The following is a 17,052-nucleotide window of genomic DNA, read 5'->3' as shown; positions in this document are numbered from 1 at the left end:
GCTTTGGGGAGGATGGAAGGGAAAATAGTTTAACAGCTGGTGTTCAGCAGTCTGTCTGGTGCACAATATGATGCCTACCACACAAATTTTTCCCCTTAGAAGTATTTTATAATGTCTGTATTTGTTAAGTGCTATGTTTTATTATTGTTGCAGTGTTTCTCCTTTTCACCTTCAAGTAGCAAACATATTTCACCAGCTATTTTTTGTTGTTCTTGTAAACAGATCCATCTCCACATGAATGTCTTGAACTTAATAATTCATATATTTTAACTATTTTTCTTAATGTGACTGATGCTTATAGTGAGCATGTAGTAAGGAGCATTATTCATTTTGCTCAAGTCTTCTTTTCTTCTCAAAAGGACAAAAACATCCTTTTAAGGAAATCGGAAAAAGATGGAAATTGTACAAATCAATTTTCTGATATATTTATATATCAGGAACATTTTCAAGCGGTTAATTTTCTTTAGGAGTATCATTTCATTTAATAGTATAATGCAAATTGAAATGGAAACAATAAAAATGCCAGTGAAAAATTTAAAATTCTTTGTGTAATCAGTAAGTCAGACAAAATTTTAAAGGTTGAAATGCAAAATAATGAAAATGTAATTGCAGTTACTCTATTAATAAAACCAAAGGCTTTTTAATTCTTTGCATATTTTGTAGTGTTGATCCATTGCTGTTTTAATATACAGAGTGCACAAGTGATCTAGTTGTGCTAAAATGCTTTTTGTCTTTAAAAATAAGTATCTTATAATTAAAAATATTCGTAATATCTTTAATCAGATAATCTATTAAATACTGTTTTGATTAGTGAAATACTAAGGGCTTTTCCTGTTTTTTTCAAACATGGCAGAAATGTAATCAAGGAACTATTAATCCTCATAATTAAGTTTAGCACAGAAGAAATTAGGATTGGAAGGGGAAATTAGGATTCCCAGCAAACGTATTCTTTACCTTGCTATAATAAAGTGTAAGGTATAAAGTAATTGTAGAGGGAGAGCAAAAGATATATAAAGTATAAAACTACATAGTAATTTGAAATTAGAGATGTAACAGAAAATAAGTTCATGTTAACGTTGTCTGTCTGTATCTTCCCCATTATTCTTATCCCTTCACCTTTTTCTGTCCCTACCTTTAATCCACCTATAGGTAAATCTCCTATTAGAAGACTGCGTAAAGTCCTGTAAATTAAATTGTCAGGAATTAGTGATGCCCTTGTCTTTGAATGGGATTTTGTTAACTGTGTAGTCTTTTGTATCTTTATCTTATTTTTCTCAAATAGACTAGCAATTGGTTTAACATTTTTAATTAATGTATCCTGACAGTCTTACACACCTATTTACCATCAAAACAAAATTTCAGTTTATTTAAAAAAACCTCCTTCCTGAGCTATTTAAAATGTAAGAATAAACTCAAGTGTAAGACACACTAAGTGGCAAAAGATCTCATCTGTTTTATTTAGATCACTATGTAGTTTTAGGTAAAGCAGGGATACTTTTATTGAAATTAATTATTTACAATATTATTAAGGAAAAGGGTAAGTTAGAAAATTTAGTCAAAGAGATTTTATACTGTGCAGAGAGTCAGAAATACCATGCCAAAAATACACCCAGTTCATCACTCAAGGAAGAAGTCCTGTTACAGCTCAGTTATTTTTCTAAATAGTAAAGGAAGTACCTTTAACCAATTGAAAGTAAGTAAAATAATGATGTGTGAGTGTTCTGGGGGCTGAGTACATTTTGTTTAAATGTTGCTTGTCAGATTTAGACATCAGACTATTAAAATGGCATCTGTGTGAGGAAGGTCAACAGCTAGCCTTCCTGAGAATTTTTTTCTTAATATTTTTGTCTTAAGAAGGTATTGGTAAGTATCAAGAAAAATAACACATTTTGTAATGTGTCTTCCTGTCATGCAGTTATCTGCACCTAACACACCGTGGATTTTGACTGAAGAAAAGAGGTCTGTTTGCATCACCTTCTTTGTAGATGTGTTCCTAATTTGTTACCAGATGTTTTCATTGAATCATTTTCTAATATCTGACAAATACATTGGAAATCTATTTAACTAAATTTATCAGAGCATAGAGGAATATAGGAGTATTCCCTAGATATAACATAGTGTAGCTTCATTTTTCATTTTGCATACAATTCTCTGATTGAAGGATTTAAAGTTAAAACTGAACTAGTAATTTTCAGGCTGAACCTGATTGTAATTGATAAAATTAATCATATTATCTTATGTGAGAAGTCTAGATTAAGAAAACAATGCTAAAAAGTGGCCAAATGTAAACCCAAAATGTAATTAATGCCAAAAAGGAAAATTTCTGAAATATGAAGTACTCTTTCTATGAGATGTTCAGTATTTTATACTCTTCAATTGCTTACCTGTCATTTACATACACACAATGAAAGGATGTTAGGTACAAGGAATGAAAAAATGTGTTGTTCAGATAGAGGATATGTTGTCTTACACTTTCGGATAACAGCAATGGCTGCAAATCCAGGAGGGCTTGCAGGTTTTGGTTTTTTTTTTTCTCTTTCTGCTTTATCATACTTTCCTGCTGGTTCTGATATACTGAGTATTTGAAAATACTGTATTAAGAAAGTGTGGCATAATGCTTACATTCTTCTATTGCAAGTATTAAATGGAGCTGTATTGATTACATGTCACTTTAAGCGAACACAGAAGAAAAATTGAACCAGAGTTTGTGGCTGCGTGCTTTGGAGTTGGTTCTGTGAGTTACAAATTACAGCTTCTCCTTTGGAAAACGTGAATCAGTAAGAGGAAAATATTCTTTCCATGTGCTTCTTCCATGATAAATTAGTTCATGATGAATCCCATCCTATAGCACAGTTTGTTAAACAATGCGTGTGATCTTTTTAAAAAACCTGTTTTTTCAGGCAGTTGGTTGTGCTAATTAAAAATATAGATGTGAAAGCTGTATTCCTCTTAGTAGCTAACACAGGTGCATTCATTTGCAAATGAATCTTAAGCTGGTCTGCAGAATTCCGTCGGCGCTGTTACATATGTCTCTCCATTCCTCGTGTAACAGTCTTAGCTGTGGCAGTAGCTTACTTCACTTAGAGTAGGCAAGCTGCTCTTGCAGACTTGTAGTAAGTCCTCAAAGCAAAAAACAATTCCTCATCTCCTCAGCAGAATCTGAAGCCTTTGCCCGTTTCCTCTTGTTTTAAAGTGATATGTTGTTAATGATTGCTGTGTTTATTTCCTTTAATTTCTTTTGCCTTTCTCACTAAGGTATGATTTTTTTTTTCCTCGTTGCTTTAAGATACTTATCAGTGGGTATGTATCTCTGAATAACCAGGTGCAGGAACAATAGTTGTTTCCAATCTGGATGATGACTTTGGGGGTCCAGATGACCCATCGTGTGAAATTAATCAGTTGTGGGTTAGTCAATTTTGTCTTGTATGCAATTGTAAATTTTACGGGATTTTTGGAGATAGAGATTACTAGGACTCCATAGATATGCCATGTTTGCCCATAGCAAGTTATTTTCAACTTTTGGATGAGTGCCAATTCTCCAAAAGATTTTAACATCAGCATTAGCTGTGAGTCTGGGGAAAAAAAAATCTTAGCAGAGATCTGTTTGTATTAATAGTAATCCAAGCTGATAGTAGATGCAGACAGCCAAAGCCTCTTATGCTGAACACAGTAATGCTGATGTTGTAGCAAAACCTTGGTATACGTGAAATGCATAATTAAGACAGATGATATTCTGGTTGAAAGCCATTCGTGGGATGTGTTAATGAACAGAACACCTTGTCGTTCAGAAGAATAGTGGTTATTCTGGTCCTCCTGTCTCCAAAAGGAGAAAAATTCATCAGTCTGAGAAGAAAGCCTTAAATAACAGGCCAAAACTCAACTGTGGCCCTCTCTCTTTCCTTCCTCTCCTGTCTCCAGAGGGGCTACTGAGTTTCCTGGGGTGCTGTGAAGTTTCACTTTCATGTGAAATGGTAAATTGGTTCATTCTCAAATGAAAGTGCATTTCAAATGAGCCCAGCTGTTTTGCAGCACTGTTGGGGGAGGGAAGCTGTGAGGGGAATTTGGTTTCTTAAGTTCAGTCACCAGCACTTGCTAAGCAGCTAAACTTCAGAGGGAGATGTTTCCTCCCATTCCCTCTAGCCCTAGTTCACAGCTTTTAAAATGTGGCTATAAAGCTTTTTTAATTCTGAAAAAGTATCCCAGAAGCAAAGGATTCACTGCTAAGTCCCAATTCCTTTACTGTAAAGCAAAAGTATTCTAAAGTAGATGTTGGCATTTTAATGGAAGAAGAAGGAAGGGAGGAAGGAAGGGAGGATTTCCTTTGACTTCCTATCCAACTAAAATCCTTAGTATGTTTTAAAGGTGTCGAAGCTTGACAGTCTTTTCTTACGGTCATTTTCTGCAGTTCTTGTTTTGATGCTTTCACTTAGTTCATTAATTTAATGGGTTACATTTTTGAGAGAAGCAGACCCTGATGAGCATCTTTCAGGTCTTGATAACGTGCCATGATAACAATTAAAAAGGAATACAACCCCCAGTTCCCAACCTGGGAATTCCTCCAAAAATCTCAGATACAGTGTTTTAGGGAGCCGTACAAATGTAGTAATGAATAAACAATGTGGAGAAACATAGCAAGAAGCCATATTTAAGGTGTTATTTTGTTATGTTACTTCTGCACCCAAAGCTGTTTTAAGGCTCCTTTTGTGAAATGATAGCATAAACCTTTGCTAACTAGAAATCAATTATAATATGGACTAGCATGCTACTGCTGTACAAAAAATCATTAGCAATCATTGCTTTCAAACATACCAATATTATTTTGTAATACTATCAGGTAGACAGCTTTGAGTTGACCAGAGGATAATTCCTAGAGCTGAGATATTTTTGCAGTTATGGAAGGAGCTACAGCATCTCATGAAAATGCTGTTACAACCTCACCGAAATGTCATGGAAGTAATATCTGTGTTTATTTAGTCCTTTTTATTCAGAAAGCTGTGTGTGATTTTTTGTGGTAAGAAAAGGTGGTGTTTGTTCTGACGAGAGTTGGATGAAAAGCCAGCCCAAGGAAGCAGAATGTCCCTTGGCTGTGCAGTCAGGTCCTGCCCTAACAAGGAGAATGGCTTGTGTCTTGTAATGCTTTCCTGCCACCTGTGGCAGGTGAGGGGGAATACGCTAGACAGGGCCATAAGGTGGAGAGGAGAAGCAGTTTATCTACGGGAATCGAGACAACAGGCAGTATTTACAGCCTGCTGCCTCCAGTCCTGTCCTCTCTCACTATTGAGCAGTTGTTCAAATCCACCTAATGATGAGGCCAGAATGGTTGAGATAGTCTGCTGTGGGCATGCCTTCTCTGCACAAACAGGGAAGAACTTGTGCATCTTGGTGGCTCGGCGTGAGGAGAGGGGACTTCTCTCCTTTGCCATAGTGCATCTGGAATTCAGCTGGGTAGGTCGTGGGCAGAATGAAGGTTTTTGCCGTTTAGCATGTGGTAAGGCATCCTGTTCCAAAACTCATCAGAGCTGGGAAGCGGATTTAGAAGGAGAAAATTTGGCAAGGGGAGTTGAGGCCACCTGTGTCTGGTGAAGCAGGGAAGCAGCTTCCTGTGCATTATTCCCCACTCACATTTCACCCTTCCCCTTCAAAGCTTTATGAAAGATGGTGGCAGAATCCCAGCAGTGCCTGCACTGAACTGGATGCACTGATGGCAGGAAGAATCAAAGAACGCAGTATGGTTTTATTGCTAGGTAGTGTTTCCAGATGACAGTGAAGTTGCAGGCTAATTAAACCACAGCCCTTGTGTCTCTGCATGGCTGGGACAATAGAGACTAGCGCTCGGTTTCATTCAAACGCTAGTGTAATCTGACAGGTGCATTATGTGCATGCCTAAATCAGTGCACAGTAAAGGGAAATAGCAAGCTGCCGTGAAAAGGAGATGGAACCATGACAGATATTTCAGTTGCTGTATTTTGGACCTCATGAGTGATTCTGGGACATAATGAACTATGAAAGTGCATTGAAAACACTAACACTGCTGGAGTTAAAATTGAAGTGATACTCGCTTACAAAGCAAGCTTTTTGGTCAAATACACAGTGCAAAAGTGAGAAAAAAGTACTATTGGTAGTTTTAAAAGTTGTATTTGGGGATGATCTACGCTTAAATTGATTTGTTAATTATAAAGCTTTGTGACTCATTAATCACGTTCAGAAAAGTAAAGTATGAATTCAATTTGCTGTTAGCTGCAGGGGTGCCTTCACTCCACACATTATGTAGTTTTTGTTACATTTTAAGAGAATAATTTTTATATTTGGTATTTACCTGTAGGCACTATGGAAACTGATGGTATATTCCTAGTGGTGCTGTTTGCATTATAATACTCATGAAGATAACTATTTTAAAACTTCTTAATAGCTCCTGCTTTTCAAAATACTACATCTGTTAATAGTTGCATTTTACTAAATTTTCCTGTGGTTATCTCCGTGGACTGTTCCAAGTCTGGAATGGGTGCTTGTAAAGAGTATGGCAAGAGTGTACCTTACACACGTTACTTCTAAATGTTGCATGAATTAATTGTAATACCTGAATTAATTTTAGCTGTAATAATGTTGTAAGTTTTTGTTGACATTCTGTGGTACGTGCTATCACATACAGTGATACATACAGAGTATAGTTTCACATCATGTTTTTAAAAATCATTTAACATACTGAGTAAATTTGCGCATATAATCTCACAGCTGTTTGAAACTAATATGGCATATGAGTAATATGTAACCTACTGGACTAATGCCAAAGCAGTGTACGCTAAGAATGGATTCCCTGCTTTATTTAGTTGCTTTCATAATGACATTTTAACAGTTAGGAATGTAAATAAATACTTTTTCATTGTGTTTTCTTTTCTTCAACAGGACACTACAAGTATAGAAAAAATGTCGAACTGTTGTGAAGACATGTAAGTGCTGTAAAATGTCTACATTTATTTGCTGAAAATCTAAAGGAGTAGCTGCTTTTTTTAACTGTGTGAGAGAGAAAAGGAACTGAAGGCACTGTTAGGATTATTTTGCATGGTACTGTGCCTTGTACTTCCTATCTCTAGCAGCAGCTCACTAATCTTTTAATATTGGTTGTACCCAAAGTAGCCTCACATTATTCCCGTTCCTTCCAAAGCCAGTGAAACTATATTTTCTTTCAAAAGTACAGATGAAAAGACACTTTCTGCTGTGTCTTGACAGAGGTTTCATTGATTCTGAGGTTCTCGTCTGCTTCAAAAGTTGCCTTTGGTTGATTGACGACACAGATAGTTTCTGTTCTCCAAAGTTAAGTCTCAGCTGCATGCCGTAATGAAAGAAAAGCTGTGTTTGTGATGCTGGGACAGAATTCATCGGAGTCCAGTAATGGATCCCCAGCCAACCTGCATTGTTCTAGCTGACTGAAGTGCTCCATGGGCGTGCTGTCTTTCACTAATAATGCTGTCTTCCACAGATCGAGGCCCCAAAAGCCATGGCAGCAGACCTTCTCAGAAGTTTTTGGCACTCGCTGGAAGATCCTGTGGTTTATTCCTTTCAGGCAGAGGCAACCGCTGCGAGTTCCCTACCACTTTGCCAATCACATCTGAACAGATGGATGGTGGGCACAGATGGGTCCTCCATGCTGGAAGTGCGTTACAGGTTTTATGATAATAGGACTATGACAGTCTTCAAGTCAATTAAAATCCACCCACCAATCGTAGGCATCACAATGTGCCCCCGGCGTTATTTTAATAGTGGTCTCGATTCTGTTCTGAGATTAATACAAGTTGTATGTTTAACTTTAGGCGTATTTACTTTCAAATTAGCTTTCCAAGGGGATTTCTTTAGTCTTTGAGGTTAATGCCGAAACCAAATGACTGGAATGCAGTCTTACTCTATTTGTTTGATACTGGCTCTTTTGACTTTTTGGTAAAGAGTTTTGTTTTTTGGTAGGAAACACTGAAGTTGACATTGGTTGTTAGCTTTCCCACTAAGTGTCTTATTCTGCCTTGAATTTTTTTTAGTGTTTTTATCAGTAGGTCTGTCTAGATAATACTCACATCTTTTTTCTGCTACATGTGTTTAAAATTCCCTGATACTGCCATTTATTTACGGTATGCAATAGTAATCCTGCAGCACCGCACTATAAAAGGAACATTTAAAACTGAGGCAGACTTCTTCCTAAACCTTTCTCAGAGAGCTTTTTATCAATACACGTAAATGTATGTGTTTATATATAGAGATCTTACATCTTACAGTTATCTTTCTGCATAGATACGATCTTAGTGAAAAATGTTCATGTCTTTATGTCGACAAAAGCGATAAAATGTTCCAGGGTAAAATATGCAGATAGAAAGCATGTTTTCCCTATATCCCAAGGATTTCTTTGCAATAACTCAACAAAGAAGTTGTATGGTGCAAATACTAGAATGATTACTTTTTAAAAATACAGATTTAATTAGCATAATGTACCATAAAGAGGAGTATATTGTCAATAAAGTTATAAATTTTATATTTACTTTTGTTTAGTCGTGATTAGCTGGAATTGGTCTAAGTGTTTGTATATGGGAAATATATGTGAAAATATTTTAAAATATTTGTACCTAAATGCAGATGTTTGCTACTAACCTGTATGGTAAAGTATATTCACTGATTTGATAGGGTACTGTGTTGATGTACGATAGCTTGTTGTGGGCCCTTTAAGTATGGAAGTAGTTAACCAAGGAAAGCGTCCTTAAGATTACATCTGGTAAAATGACAATGATGCCCAAAGTCCTGGCTCAGCTTTCCTGTATCTGGAAAAATTATGCAATTTATTATAGCCCTCTGTATCTATTCAAGTATCAGCATGTTTGTGATTTTTGAAAGTTGTGTGAAGTGTTGGGAGAAATTCACAGCTTCAGTGTTTTCAGTTATGCTGCTTACTGCGTTTGTTGTCTAGCCTAACAGGACTAGGATCCACCTTAAATGACAGCCATGCAACGGGATAATAAAAGGCACAAAATCGGGATGTTACATAGGTAGGCTGTGTTTGGAGAGAGTGGTAGTTTGTTTGTGAACAGTTCATTCAAAAAGAAGGGCTAGATTTGTCACGAGTGGTATTCATAATGGACTTTTAGATCAGCTCTTTCAAAATCTTAACACAGTCACTGCCAATGTTGGGTGCCCCTTTATGGAATTAAGAGATTTTGATGATCCGTTGAAAGTTCCAAGAGGTGCATCTTAAAGATCACTTGGATTTTAAACTTTTATAAACTTACAACATTTGAACCGACTTTACGTTCCCTCTCCTTTTAAAAACAGATGCAATATTTTCTTCATTGAAGTTTCAAGCCTAATGTTCAACCATTTTTTTTAACGGCATTTTTAGAGGCGGGCTTAGACTTTCTTTAAGATGGTATTGGCAGCGATATTTAAACAAAGGAAAGCTTGAGGGAAGTGAATGGAAAGGCTGGAGCAGTGCCTGAAACTAAAAAGAATGAGCATATACGTTATAAAGTAATGGCTGTATGCCCTCTATTTTTAAGGAATTCCACTGTTGTCGTCTCCGTGAAACACATCGGGGAATAATAGCAGTTTTGTTTTACGTGCCAATATTTAAATCTGTTTCATGAGCAAAACACCGTAGTTTTTTTGCAGTTTTTCATGCTAATCCATTATCATAGTTAGCAGACCATACAGTTCTGAAGCTTATTAAGAAAGAGGACCGAGAATGTAACGATTCTTGATACATTCACTGTGGGGGCATATAATTACTCTTTCTGTTTTCTAGTATCATTGTTTCAGTCAGTTTAACCGCGCACGGGGAACCAAATCCGTAACGCAGAACCTGCTCGACGGTAGGAACCTCGGTTGTAAGCGGCGTGTTTCATGCTTGTACGTGATACACAGTGGAGTAACGGGACCGTTAAATGTTGCCGGCCTTGCGGGGGTAAAAATCCGCCAGCAGCCCAAACGTCGTGCTGGCTGCTGCGTCCCAGCGTTCTCCAGCACGAGAAGCTACCCAACACGGCAAGCCGGGGCGGGGACGGCGCGGAGCGGGATGAAACGCGCCGCGAGCGTCCGACGGAGGGCGGGGGCGGGCCCCCGCCGCCGAGGGCCGAGGCGGGGGGGGCGGGCGCCCCCTCCCCGGCTCTCCGCGCGCCCTCTGCCGGCCGCCGCGCGCAGCGGCAGCGGGCTGCCGGCCCCGGGCGGCGGCGGGGCCCGGCGGCCCCCCCGGGGGCCCGCCTGGTTGCGAGGCGGCGGGCAGCGGGAGCGAGGGTCGCGCGGTGCGGGCGCGCGTCCGTGCTGGCGGCGGGGCGCGCCGCTCGGGACGAGAGCGCGCCTTGGGTGAGCGGGCCCTGCGGGCGGCCCGCCGCCGGCGGGAGCGCAGCGTGCCAGGTTCGTCCAGAAAACCCTCGGAACCGTGCGACTTCCCTTCCAAGCAATCAACTGCAAATTAAAAGCCCGTGAATTCCAGGGCGCTTACTTAAGTGGCCGAAAGGAGAACCTTGAGGCTGAAGTATCAGGTATACGTTTAAGTAAACGATGTACGCGAATGTCTTGCCTGATTCTCAAGTGGAAATGGTAATTGCACAGCGTCACAATTTCTCAAAGGTAGTGCTGGATTTTTTTTGGTAAATATATTTTTTCTCGCTCTCCCATTCATCCTTAACATTAGGAATCGATATGTAATATGATTAAGGCAGCTACTTCATTTTTTATCCCGTTTCCAAGCATGTGGAGGAGAGAAGGGACAATTTGGAGAGGCTTCATTTTTAGGAGGCACTGAGCTTTATTCTTTGAATGACGGGCCTCTAAAAGTGTAAAAGCAATCATAATATTTTTTTAAATTTTAGCCAATGACCCTATCATGTTATTAGTTGATTAATGCTTCTGAAACTGATTCTCAGAAAGAGTTGTTCCAGCAGGAAAAGATCAGGTAGACTTTCATGATCTAATTTGAAATCCTTTAAACCTTGAAATCCTTGAAATCCTCTGAACCTTTGCTTTGAAATCCCACTTCTTTCCCTCCAGCTCTCCTTCAGGATTTTTTATTTTAGTAGAAACTGCATTCTGAAGACTATTTAGTGCTTGTCATTGTTATTCATTTAAAAAATCTTCTAGAGAGTATTAATGAATTTCATCCTGATATAACATCAGAACTACACATGCTTTATCAAGCACAGTGGATATTAGCTATGAACTTAACAATATTTGATTTCCTGAGGGGTGAAAAGAGAAGCCAAAGCACTAATGGAAAGCAACCTGAAAACATTTGAAGATAACTGGTTTATTTGCAGTACGGGGTAGCTCCTGATAGGACTGAACAATGCTACCTTGCTATCTTAGAATCATAGAATCATAGAATCATTAAGGTTGGAAAAGACCTCTAAGATCATCGAGTCCAACCGTCAACCCAACACCACCATGCCCACTAAACCACGTCCCTAAGCACCTCATCTACTCGTCTTTTAAATACCTCCAGGTATCTTCTCATAATATCAGAGATTTGAGATTTCATTTGAAAACTCTTGATATCTAAAATAAAATGTTCTGCATTAAATAATGTTTACCAACCTATCCTCTGATCTGTTGGTTTGAAGGGAGGTTCCATCAAACAGCTCGCAGAGTAGCTGAGGTACACAATCATTTTCAGTTTGAGGAGGATTCATGAGTAAGAAACTGTCTAAGAACCGAGTGGCAGGATAGATTTTGAACTAGGCAGCTTCCTCCCTGTTTTGAATCTAAAGTGGGCTAATGTGAAGGGAAGATTCATAAAAGCACAGAGAAAATGGAGGTGGGGCCAAAAAATTTGTTCTGATTCGCTACCAAAGTTTACCAAATGAAGTGAGATTGCAAAGAGCGGGAGTTGCACAGTTAAATACACATGCCATCATTATATGACATCTTTCGATATTCATCTTACAGTTGTCCAGTTTTATTCAGTAAATGACACTTTTCAGAAATTACGAGTTCATGCTTTCTTTTGTGCTATAGCAGGCTGTTGTATGCCAATGTAAGGAACGTAGGTGGCAAAGATAGGATTTCTGCAGTACTGTGAAAGAGAATCTTTTTCAAGTCAACTTTGCATTCAGATGAAATGTACGATAATAAGATAAGTTTTCTGGTAACCTGAAATTGTTAGTTAGCATAAAACACTTTTTATGGAATGTGTTATTTACTGTATTTGGCCAGCCTTCCTGCCATCACTTATAGCAGAGTGTTTCTGTCACGTATTTGAGGATGCTGCCACTTACATGTATTATTTAACTTGGCTATCTCCACCCTTTGTCTTCACCATGCACTCAGTTTTGCTGCAGCTCACAAATAAGCCAATGTAGCTTTGTTGGAACAACCGTATCACGAAGACAAATACTAGTGACCGGCTCTTCTCAATATCCCAACTGGAAATATCATTGCATTCCTTAAAAGTGTTTTCTTTGTATGGTGGAGTCTTCATCTTTCCGAACAAAAATTGTTGCTTATTCTACATATATTCCCATCAATAATACTGTATTACCACTTCTAAACTATTCCTAAAATAAAAACTAAGTGTACTTCCTGAAGAATGAGAGTTGCATAAAACAATGTGGATCTTAATTAGTACCACCTAGTACTTCTCATTCAATCCTGTACTTCTACAGTTGTGTTATGTGTGCAAGCATAATAAACTGATTTTTTTAGCATTGTGTATAAGAAATACACTTTTATTCATAGTCTTGTAACCAATTGAAAGTTGACAGTCAGAAGACAAAGGTACTATTCTGGTTTTTGCACTTCAAGAAATTACTAGCATTTGTTTAACCGCAAAACCTCATATCTGATGTTAAAGTCTGTGGCCAAAGGTTTGAATCTAATGAAGTGATTGGACTGAGCATTGTAGCTGTCCAGCAGCGCCGATAAAAATAATCTTAGACAGGTTTGGATATACGTAGCACAAGCCCAACGTATATGCTTCTCAGGGCCTGTCCCTTCTCAGTCAGACCATTTCCCTCTGAAAGGATTTTTCTTTTCTGCCCTCAATATAAATTGCTGTTAGTCGTACCTGACAGCCACTTTGTAGCTCTCTGTTAGCTCATAACTAGGTTGAATGAGTAGTGGGGACACGGTGCGCTTTTTCAAGTCCTGACGGGCCTCAACTTAGTATCTTCCAACTGCATCAGGTTAGTGGTCAGAATAGGCACTGTGGTAGAGTAGCCAGGGAAGGCGTGGAGATACGGAGTATTGGTTTGATTAAAAAAGAATTATCTGGTTCCATTTGGGTTTGGGTTGAGAGCAAGCAGTCAATTGCTTAAGAGATTTGAAATCTGTTATGGATTCTGTACACTGAAATACGCAGAAAGAAGTTGTCACACCTCTTTATGGGTTTTGAACAAGTGCTGCCTTTTTTTTGCTGTAATAAAGCACAGCTGGAGCTTTTCATAACCTTAAGCATTATTTTGTATATAATTCAAGTTGTTTTTACCTTCTTGTTGCCTGAGTCCGTATCTCCTGACCTAGGGCAGTACATGCAATGTTCTGGTGCTGCCACAGGTACATTTAGCAGCTGGAGATCCATGGCTCTTGTGTCAAAAAATAACTATTTAAAATTGGTCCAGTTGTGAGACTTGAATTCTCACATACTGGGAATTTTAAGAATAAATCTAATCTCCTATGGATCAGTCTTTATTAACAGACATAACTGTTTTTAAATATATGTTCTGAGCTGTTCTTCAGATATTCCTGATAATTTATTTTTACTCATGACTTATAAACACATGGTTAATAAAACACCAAGTGGGATGTCATGACAAATCCCGCTGTCATTCATATTCAGGATAATTCAGGATAATTCAGGATTCACATTCACATTATCGCGTTCAGGATAAAACAACAAATTATATTGATTTGGCAATTGGGGTATGGATGCAATCTTTTGCTTTACAGTCACTAGGAAATGATACATGTAAAATACAATGCTAGAAATACTTGTCTATACAAATTATTAAAAATCTTTGATTAAGTGAATGTACTTATTTGAAAATACACAGGCATTACAAAGGATTATTTCAGTGCTGTTTGAAGTTATTTAAAACAGACGAAATGTGACAAATTCCTGCTTGGTATGCTGTTTATTATGGTAATATAATTACCATTGTTACTACTACACAGTGTGTCAGGCACCTCATTTTCATGTTGACTGTTTTATATATGTGGTTTTTAAGGTTAATAGTTTTAATAGTTAGGAGTGCAGGAAATATACTGGGAGTTGTCTCCTGCGTTAGCAAAGATAAATTTAATTATTTCTTTTACACTAATAAGTTGAATATAATTCTAAATTAAACAAAGTATCAGGACTTCAAAACTGTCTGAGTGATGGTGAGTGATGCTAGGGATTGCTTTTGGGAAGAACTGGTACTTCTAAATACAGTGTCCGTACTCATGCGACATACTGCGTGACTGAATACTTCAGAAAGCGTTGTTCTTCAAAAGATTTTTTTACTGCTTTCTCAGTGGCTGAGCATTTGAACTTCAAGATTCATTGAAGTACTTGTATCTGTGAGCTGCGTTAGGCCTAGGACTTCAGTTCTGCTGAAATTGCTCAATGGCATCTTGTGTCTTGCCAAACTACGGTGGAGTGATTAAAGTTGGTTGTTGCAACAAGGGCCATCTAAGTATTGCCTGTATAGCTGTAAGAATAATTCAGATTTACAGTCGAACACGTGCTTTTTGAGTTAGAAATTACAAAACTTAAATTGTAATTTATGTGTGTTTCTGGGTGAATAAGTATTTCTATGCACATTCCAAGACTGATATACTGTAGATCACAGCGTAGTTTATAGATAGAATATCTACAGATCACTCTGTCTCCTTAACAGCTTCAATCTAAGTGCCAGGTAGCAAAATAATACTGATTTTTGTAAATTAGCATTCTGAATTTTGTAGTTCACACATGGGCATGTGATTGAATTTTACTAATTTGTTCTTTGTTTGATCTTGACTGTTTTCAAACAATGCTGAATAATGTTTATACTGGACTTGCTGAAAATTACAAGGTCTAACACTGGTTATGCCTGAATGGGTAATGTATGAGGTGAATGGCTAAATAATATCAAAACAGGGAAACCTACTCTGATATTCTTTTAATCAAATCTAAAAGTGCAAGAGTATGTCCAGCTGGGAAACAATGTATTGTCTTTTATTTCTCTTTCTTTATTTTATTCATGTAATATTTCTTTCTTTCCAATTGATTTAAGTTATAGATTATTTTTTCATTCCTATTGAGATTTCTGATGTGCTATATTTTTTAGACATGTTATTTTTAAATAAAAAAAATAAAAGTTTCTTCTTCTCCTCTGGATTTCATTTACATCGGTTTAAAGTTGTGTAAATACTTCGGTAATACTTTCCAAACCTGTTTTTAGATTTTCCTAATTCTTTTATAAATTACTCTCATTAATCAATATTTTTTATTGTGACATGATTAAGCTATAATCCCAAATGATCGTTTTGGAAAACTGAACTGTGAAAAATCACTGAATAGTTAGTGAGGTACTTACTTATTATCTGAGCTTTGTTGTTTGTTTTTAAGAGAACAACTGAGTGTTGGTGGAAGCACTGAAAACTTTCTCTGTTAGGAGCATCTATTGGTGTAACAACGCTAGTTACAGTATTGGTTAAATTTCTTGCCTAAATAATTAAATTATGTGTATGCAGCTATACTGATGCATTAACCCTCCTTCCCTCCCCCCCCACCTCCTTTTTTTTTGTGCTTTCTACTCTTGCTATGTAAGATAAAAACAATCAAATCTCTAAACCATGCTGATCAGGGGGTACAAGCATAGGAGACCCAGGCATCTTCTGGTGTATTTATGCCAAGACAGAGTTCACAGTTCTCTGTAACCCCTACCAGAGCAGGAGCTTCTGATGTAGGTATAAACTAAAAATTATATAAATTGCCATTTTTCGAATTGCAAAAATAGAGTTTTGGGTTTTTTTTTTTAATCTTTGGCTTGTATGTTTTTATACAATGTATTAGATCATTGATAATCATTCTTGGAACACTTTTTGAGAGAGTTAAATGGATCTGAATCAGCAGCTCTTCTGTTTCGTGTACATGTGAATTTATGTCAGATTTTGATGCAGAGAGGTTTCACACATTTTGGTCTCTTTCAAATGAGATACTGGATTTAGATATGTAAAAGGAAGTGCAGAAGTATTAGTGGCCACAGAAAAATGTAGCAGAGAGTAATAAAATAGCAGCTGCTGGGTATGGTGTGAGCAGTAGTCTCATCTGTAGAAGAAGTAAAGGGAAGATTTTAGACATCTGGGAAGATCCACTGCAAGAATAGTGAGCCAAAGAAAAAAACCAGTGGTTATGCCTGCAAGGAAATGATTAAAATAGCTGAATTGTGGCACTTCATGAATAAGGGAGCATGAACTACATGATGACGGATTGTGGCACAGGGCTTGCATCTTTTGTTTCAACCCAAGAACCGGATTCTGGTAACAACCATAATAAAAATCACTTCCATACTGATCCTTCCACAACAGTGTAAAACTGACCTGTAAAATTCTGTGTGTATTTCAGAAAAAGCTGTTCTTGCCTGCTGCCAACAATTTCAGTTTCTCTTGTCTGAAATTTCAATGGTCCTCTTTTCCCCACATAATAATTTCAAATCTGGTTGATCTCTGCTATGAAATTTATTTAATTTAGTATTTACAAATTAGATACAACTGACTTGTGTGAGTGTGTGCCTTCTTTTTGATGTGTGGAAACAGAGATCTGTTCCCACTTGCCCATAAAAATAATTGTAGTGTGTACACTGCAGTATTTTTAATGCCTAAAGCTCCTGGAAGTATTTCTTGATGTGTTTTCTCCTTTTATAAACTGAATGAAACAAAGTATTCAACAGTACTTTGAGTCTATAAATTCATTTTAAGAGGCTGCCAGGTAGTGCAGATGAACAAATGCATGCAAACACTGCTGTAGGCTGACCAATTACCTATACGAGCCGCAATTATATTAGCGTGCAAGGGCAATTGGAGGAAAAATTGGACCCTGTGGACATCCAGCTGAGTAAACAG

At 37.7% G+C, this 17,052-nt stretch overlaps 1 protein-coding gene across 5 annotated transcripts in view; it reads left to right on the top strand.

Moving 5' to 3' along the window:
• Positions 1–8,838, top strand: part of ZDHHC21 (zDHHC palmitoyltransferase 21) — a 38,495-nt gene extending 29,657 nt beyond the window's left edge. For 4 of the 5 annotated variants that reach the window (XM_076362622.1, XM_076362618.1, XM_076362619.1 and 1 more), the window contains 2 exons: positions 6,904–6,947; positions 7,478–8,838. In XM_076362622.1, coding sequence (XP_076218737.1) covers positions 6,904–6,947; positions 7,478–7,610 — 177 coding nt within the window. In that variant the 3' untranslated portion in view covers positions 7,611–8,838. Of the gene's footprint in view, positions 1–1,915; positions 1,960–6,903; positions 6,948–7,477 lie in introns of all 5 variants that reach the window. The other variant, XM_076362621.1, reaches the window with a different exon arrangement.
• The last annotated feature ends 8,214 nt before the right edge of the window (positions 8,839–17,052 follow it).

Source organism: Aptenodytes patagonicus, chromosome Z (assembly GCF_965638725.1).
Source record: "Aptenodytes patagonicus chromosome Z, bAptPat1.pri.cur, whole genome shotgun sequence".
NCBI lineage: Eukaryota > Metazoa > Chordata > Aves > Sphenisciformes > Spheniscidae > Aptenodytes > Aptenodytes patagonicus.
Note: the sequence above shows the minus strand (reverse complement) of the source record. Positions and strands in the feature narration are given on the sequence as shown.